Source organism: Henckelia pumila, chromosome 3 (assembly GCF_033568475.1).
Source record: "Henckelia pumila isolate YLH828 chromosome 3, ASM3356847v2, whole genome shotgun sequence".
NCBI classification, from domain to species: domain Eukaryota; kingdom Viridiplantae; phylum Streptophyta; class Magnoliopsida; order Lamiales; family Gesneriaceae; genus Henckelia; species Henckelia pumila.
The window spans coordinates 177,999,525-178,007,130 of record NC_133122.1 but is presented as its reverse complement, the minus strand read 5'-3'; the positions used below and the strand labels follow the sequence as shown (position 1 = coordinate 178,007,130).

Sequence of the window (7,606 nt, the reverse complement as noted above, 5' to 3'; positions counted from 1 at the left end):
TTTTGGAGAAAATGAAATCTCAACCAGAAGGGCATGGGGTATTTGGGTTTGTCTCACCGAGATGAACAAGGTCAAGTTTCCGTTTAAATTTTATCAGAATTATGTGAATGGATCATTCCTGTTAAACACAATGACAGGAAAAACTATGGCTTTTGCGGAAGAACTCTTCGAAAAGAAGAGAAACTTTTTGTGGAACAACAAGCTACCGGGGAGTAAAGAAACTCGCCGAAAATTCTGTAACATGGCTCATATCGGAAGATGGTCAGAGAATATCTGCCCAGAATGTCCAAACCAGAAGGAGCCAGAATTCGAAAAAACCTTCAAACCCCGAACGGATCGAAAGAATTTTTTCGAGACAAGCAAAGGTGGACAGGGATCACCAAAACCGCGTTTTTCCAGGGGCCCACTGCAAAAGCAAAAGATGCCCCGACAACAATAAAGAAGGCATGTGAGGAGAATAAATCCAAAAAAAAAAGTCAAGCATGTGACTCCTCCACTAGTAAAAGATGTCATCGGGCATGTGACTTGCCCACTAGCAAAAGATGCCATCAATAATGGCATAAAGAATTCAAGATAGCTGCAAGATTCCCTGAAGTTTCTTGGTGAAATGAGTGGAACTTCAGCTATAAATACAGGCTCTTAAGGAAGCTGAAGACATCGATCATTTCCTTCAGTTTTCTTACAAATAAAACATTGTAATATTTCTCTTTCTAAGTTTGTATTAAGTTTTACTTTTATGTATTTCAAGAACAAGGCTACTATGAGTAGCTAAACTAGTTATCTCCTCCTCTTCAAAGGAGGTTGATTTATGTAATAATATGTTGTCTGAATAAATTTTCTAAGTCTCTTGTTCATCCATTCTCATATTTTATAATTAATTTTATATATCATACGTCTTAAGGTAGAAAACGAATTAAGGCTGTGCTGGGTGTCGTTGAAGGAGCTTGTGCAGAAACCATCTGTTGCGACTGCATGGTTGAGTGTGAGGAGCACTTCGTAAAACTCGGCAGGTATGACCCGACGACACTATGGTCAAAGAGGTATTTAATTTTAATTAATCTTACGGAAGCATGATGGGCTTATGCACTATTTTAATTAAATAAGGAAATAAAGGGTAGAATGGACATTATTTAGTTTTAAGGACAAATTCAAGAAACTGTTTAATGAATCAGGGATATATTTGGAACATGAAAAGTGAGAGGGATATAATACGAAAAATGGAAAAGATACAGGAACATATTTAGGAATTATTCCGAAAATGTCACTTTCTCTTTCGTATGATACATGTGATCATTGTTTCAAACTAGCAGCAAACGCGACAAACGGTCTAAGTTGCTTGAATTGCGTAAAGTCAAACACCAAGATAATTACGAGGTAATCTGATTTATAAATGATTGAAGGAATGTTCGATTTCTTTTTTTCATTTCAGAAAAATATATTCACATTTAAACTAAAATTCGAAGGTTTAAATCGTTGTCGTTGGTGAAGGATGGTAATGACATTGATAGGGTTACAATGTTTGAAAGAGTTGCATGGTCATTTATCAGATATCCGATTGAAGTAGGTTCACACAATGTAAAACATATAATATACTAGACATTACTGAATCACATTTATATTATCTGATTAACATTTTCTGTTTTTTGGTTGTTACTTTGTTTATGGTGCAGCTTGCATCCAATACAACAACTATCAGTGATATATTAAACAATGTAGTCAAGGATAACTACAATCTTTTGTTTAGGTTGGACAAAGCAGGTGAGGATGAAACTGAAAAGATTACATAATAATTTCAGTAAAAAAAAGTTGCGAGAAGAAGAGCACGTAAGAATAACGAGTTAGGTGGCATTTGAAAGAGATTTCAAATTTTGTTAAAGAAAAATTAAAAGTTGATTCTTATATAGAAATTCTCTCAAACATTACCTTAGTCAATCACCACATTGTGACATAAGAGTCAATCACCACATTGTGACATAAGAGGACTATGCCAAATACAGTATATATAAAAGCTTCTTCTGCTAAACAATCATCAAGCTTGCTGCTGGTATGCACAAGCCTCCATAATTTTCGAGCAACCATAATTTTCGAGCAACCACACCGTCACGTGATTATATAAAGGTGATACCCCAAAAAACGCAAAATTAAACTGAAGAATATTCCTTCTATTTTCACTGTATCTCACACTTATCATATACAAAATTTCTTTTCCGATTACTATTACATTATTCTCGCCGACAAGCTTTAATGTTACAAGATGCAACTCACTTGCATCACCTTACAACTTAAAAAATAATCAAAAACTATATGCAAAACACAAACAATATGACTTTAGGTTAGCTGGGAATCTCTATGCTTTTAAAAAAATGAATTCATGCAGCCTGCCGGAGCATGTTCTGAAGTTGAATAACTTGCTGCCGCTGATCTGGGGGCAGGGAATTCAGCTGCTCTGGGGTCAGATTCAGCACTTGCTCAAGTAAGGCAGAATCTACATCGAGGGGAAGTTGCATCTGCAAAGATTGAAATTTGGTCAACATATTATTTAAAAGAAAACCATATTTTGCAACGTCCTTGCACATCTTTCCACATGTGAAGATACACAAATGCATGCTTGTGTAAAAAACATACAAGATATGGTTCACAAATCACAAGGTTTCCTTAAAATTTCACTGGGCCTTCAATAGGTGACAAAACTCTCAAATCATGGTTGACTATTCCAGTATTCCTTCATAACACATTCACAACATATTGGAATGGAGTCGATATAGTTTAAAACAAGAACCGAGACAACCTTCAAGTGTGTAAGAGTGCAAAATTACGCAACAAATCCCATTTAAAGAATTTTTAACACCTCTTTTCCTATGGTATATAATACACAAAATATGTTATTCCTATGGACAAGCAACGGACACCTTATTAAGTAGAAAACTTTCCAAAAGATGATCCTACACATCGGTTAGATCTAGAATTTTTACCAATGAAATCAGATTGTCAGACATGGATAATTTATGAGATTAAATTTCAACCTGTTGGAACAAAAAGGTGCGACAAGAATGAATCACAACTGATGAAAATTAGTTGGGAATATATATATATATATATAAAATTAACGGGAAAATTAAATACCTTAGAGGCTTGCTTCTCAGACTTTGAAGATTCTTCTGCTCGGGATATTTGTTTTCCGGAAAGAACAAACGTTTGGGAAGCTGCAGAAGCTTGTGTTTGCATGCTCGCGTCTTCTGATACAGTGGTGCTCCTTCCATCACTCAATTTCACCAGTTTAGGTGCCCTAATCACTTGATCTTGGTTATTATTCCTAATATTCACCTTCCCCGATGAACTCAAAGCTAGCCCTTTCTGATCCTTATGCTCTGACATACCTGAGGATGTTGAGGATACAGACTGGAACCATAAAATAGAAAAACCAAATTATTTCGAAGTTGATTGCAAAAGCCATGAGCCAACAAACTTTTGACGAGATGGTTAATATATTATATACATACGTGCAAACATTCAAGAAAGAAGCTTTTCAGATCATGGTAGTAAACACACACTTGTATATGATCACTCTTTCAGACAAAATATCCATCGGACAATACTGAACTACCCACGAAACTAAGCCAGTTAACCAGTATCAGCATGTGCGGTTCGGTCAAGTCCTTTCTCATTTTGCAGTGTAAAGTTACATGCACATGAACACAGGCGTACAGACACACACGAACACACACATAATATATACATTAATACAAATATATACAAAACATGGAAGATAACTGAAATGAAGAATGGTACAAATTATTGTTCCTCCCGGATGTTTTATGGTAACCAATAATTATGTCACTCAACTAACCTTCTAAGAATGCTAGTACGAACTTAAAATCTAGCTCAAGTTTGGTTCAATCTATCAAATTAAGTTCAGTTCTTCTATAGTCACTATGTATAAGTGGATAATACTTTTACCTAAACAGACTCTTAAAAAATAGTGCCCCTTAACAAATATAATCAATCACAAGTTGAATCCAATTGTTCTTTGAGACAAATCCATTCTAGGAAAGTTCATTATCTCTATAAATTTGTGTCAAGTGACGTCAACTCTTGGGTGAATAGAACCCAAGACCTCAAGCCAAATTGGGCTTCTAAGCGCCATTGGTTGAACCTGTGGATGTATTAAGGCAGAAAGATGAGTTCTAGCATTCAGGGTGATAAGCTGCCATTACACAACAAATCAGTAGGTGGGTCAGATATATTAAGGCAGAAAGATGAGTACTAGCATTCAAAGTAATCAGCCGCCATACACACCGAATCAGAACGTGGAATTTGACCCACCTGTCGTGACATTGCAGGTTGCGCTTGTTTGTTCAATGAAGAGGAAATTGGCACATGACTTTGTGGTCTGACTGACAGGCCGCCCGATAACTGTGGACGAACAGACGGAAGGGATGAAACTCCAGACTGCACAAGCAGTTGAGCTTGATGTGGAATTTGGTTTTTCATAAGTTGTGAATGCTGAATCTGAGATTGTGCCGACACATGTGTTAGTGGAGCATACTGCTTTGGTGCACTAGCAGACATTTGACTTTCAAGTGAAGCTGGCAACGAAACAAAATGTGATTTGTTCTGTGGAAGAGGAGGCAATCCAGGAAGAGTTTGACCACTTTGCACCAAGTATTGCATTGCTGGGGCTGACGGTTGTCTAATATTCGGCATCTGCAACTGCACAGTATATAATATCAGACTTGCTTGCTCCACCATGGAGCTTTCAACTAGATAATAGCAAGATACACTCTGGATGAAAAAAAACAAACCATTTGTGGAGAAACCATTCCAAGCATTATCTGGGCCTGCACTCAAACACATTGTTGGGAACATACATCAATTGCCTCGTGTAAAATCATGCAAAGAAGCTATACTACGAAAAAATCAAAAAGAGGTATAAACAAAATCTTCTTATGTTTCCTAGATGAAGGAAATTAGAAGACAAGCAAAACAAACTTTAGGGATGTGTCACAAAATCAATATAATATGACTGTGACATAAAAAACAACCAACAATTGCACGGGCACGTAATGGCACTATAGAGTTAGCAAGAAGACTCATAGAAGATTCAGATAATTATTAAGGGCCAATAAAAACCTGAAAAATAGCTTTTGGCAAGTTCGGGATGGCAAGTAAGACCTGTCGGGCCTGATCTTTATTTTGTGTAGCCATTACCTGCCATCATTGAATAATCAAATGAAGTCATATACTTATTGAGTAGAAATAGACTCACATGAAAAATATGCATCATGATTGGCGCGTAAGTTATCTGCCATTAAGCCTACAACCTTTCATATGGTTGCAAATTCATCTCAGGCAACAAGAAGTTAGTCACAAAATTCACCTTGTCTCTTAAAAGTGACATAATTAGTTGTGAAGTCAGTCTTTTAAGAAAATAATAATAAACCAAAATGAAGTATTGAATGCAATATAATTTAATCCAGGTCCAATTTTAGTCATATTTTAACCTTCAATTCAGACATAATCTCTGTTAACTGGTTCCTAGACATTTTGCCCAAATGTCGAGTCAAAGGATCAATGCCCGATAGGGCCTGAGTTTGCAACCCAATCTGATCAGACGAGCTAGCAGTCTGAGCGGCTCCAATGGCTCCAGCCATGACAGTTGCAGCAGCCATGGCAACAGAATCACCCAATGGCTGGTAAAAATTTGGATCCCCAAGTGCCACTGGACCTCCGACTTGTTTTTGAGGGTCTGCATTAGATAATTGAAAACATAAACTGAAAACTCACAAGTTAACTTAAAGATTCAGTGATGACATTTCGAAGTCTCTGACTGTTCAACTCTTCCGGTGTACATAAAAATTAGAAATTTTAAATTTTACACTTGCCAATATTTGCAGCAACACCTGGACCGCCTCTACCCTGCAGAAAAAAACGCTTTGTCAAGAAGTTCACGATCGGATAAGTTGTTGCTGAATAAAATTGAATGGCAATAATTCAAAATTAAACTTATGATTATAAACTGCATGCTTACTAATAACTAGGATCAGATTATGAACCAGCCTTTGTAAAAGTGATTTACCTGCTCTCGGTTCCTGTCAGCATTCTTGTCATTCTCAGCAAAGTCAACCCTTAGCTGCCGACCGTTTATTTCATATCCCTGAAGATTTCGGCGAGCACTTAAAGCTGTCTCTTCATCCTTATATTCACAAAATCCATAACCCTTCGGTTTCCCAGTTTCTCTATCGGTAACCAATCTGATAAAACAAGTAAAGAGAAAATCACGAAGGGCTTTTATTAAATGGTCAATTGACTGAGTCGGTGACACCAATAAAATAAAATAAAATAAAAAGGCTCCTAGAACAAATGATTCACCATCAAAATAATTGAGAAGCTCAGCCATTCTTCAAGGCTAACATCATTTTATCAAATATTATCACAATGCAACACTAATATATTTTAATGAAGTCCTAAGCTTGTTCTAAAAAAACAAAGTTCTCTTATAGGCTACAGTCAATTCGTTAGCAAAATTAGACCCATGCGCCAACCCTCCCATGTCACCACAGTTTCACGCGGGAGAATTGGGGGCAGCCGCAAAACATGGGCTTAGAAAAAAAAAATTTGTTTTTTGCACAAATAATCTCCTCCAGTTTCTGCAAAAAACTAAGAGATGAAGCGATTTTATGCACATGAAGGAGGGAGCAATCCCAGCTAGTAATTGACTCACCTGAAGGAAACAACAGGACCGACCTCCTCGCATATTTGAATAAGCTGCTCTTCAGTCGCATCATAAGGTATGTTCCCCACTATACAGAGATGTCAAAACATGCGACAATCATCAGTAACTTTCGTCGCTATGACTTTCAGCAAATCACAAGCAAAGTTACAACACACACACACGTGGAGAGAGAGAGAGAGAGAGAGAGAGAGAGAGAGAGAGAGAGAGAGAGGATCACCAAATACGCAGCGATGCTGAGATTGAGGAGCGGCAGCCATCAAACGCCGGGAATCAGCTTCATCATCACCGTTTTCTTTCTTCTTCTTCTTATTGATATTATATGTTTACAGAAATATAATCATCAACGGTGACCAGAATAAATTCAATCATGAATTTATACTCCGCTAGGGTTTGAATTTGATCTCCCGACGGCTCCAAGACAAGAACCCGAGGTCAGGATTAGCTCCGACAGCGGGGATGGCCAAGACGGAACATCGGGCCTATATTAGCCCATCGATTTCAACCAGGCCCAGCCTGAGATAATTATTTTAGATGTCTTTTTATTTTGAGCAATTTTAAAATGAGCAAATTTGTTTTAAATCCCTAAATTCAAACATATTGCATTTAGTTTTTGTCAAAAACAAAAAAAAAACATATGTTTGTGCTCCCTAATCTATATCAAAATATTTATATAATTTCTGGGCTCATATGTTTTTTTTCGGACGAAAGTCAGTACGAAACATTAAAAGTACTAATACAGGATATTTGAGCATAAATTATTTCAAGTACTAATATATGATTTTTTTAGTACTCAAATATCTATGCAAGTATTGATATTAATTACATATTTTTTCTTTTTTTAATTGAACGACGGTATAAAATATTGAAAATATG

At 36.7% G+C, this 7,606-nt stretch overlaps 1 protein-coding gene across 1 annotated transcript; it reads right to left on the bottom strand.

The window, feature by feature from the left end:
• Positions 1-2,192: 2,192 nt before the first annotated feature.
• Positions 2,193-7,265, bottom strand: LOC140887753 (cleavage stimulating factor 64). The gene is made up of 10 exons (XM_073295206.1): positions 6,951-7,265; positions 6,722-6,800; positions 6,077-6,251; positions 5,883-5,916; positions 5,502-5,746; positions 5,131-5,208; positions 4,803-4,838; positions 4,324-4,710; positions 3,124-3,399; positions 2,193-2,507 (listed from the first exon to the last, which is right to left on the bottom strand). Exons 1-10 carry the CDS (start codon positions 6,988-6,990, stop codon positions 2,370-2,372), a joined length of 1,488 nt encoding a protein of 495 aa, XP_073151307.1. The 5' UTR covers positions 6,991-7,265; the 3' UTR covers positions 2,193-2,369.
• Positions 7,266-7,606: the final 341 nt, after the last annotated feature.

Bases quoted from the DNA above. Each gene is read 5' to 3' on its own strand.
- LOC140887753 (XM_073295206.1), bottom strand. From the start codon at position 6,990: ATGGCTGCCGCTCCTCAATCTCAGCATCGCTGCGTATTTG. The intron at 6,252-6,721 runs GTGAGTCAATTA...TTGTTTTATCAG, and splicing joins GGTCCTGTTGTTTCCTTCAG to ATTGGTTACCGATAGAGAAA. The intron at 4,839-5,130 runs GTTTTTATTGGC...GTTTGAGTGCAG, and splicing joins TGCCAAAAGCTATTTTTCAG to GCCCAGATAATGCTTGGAAT.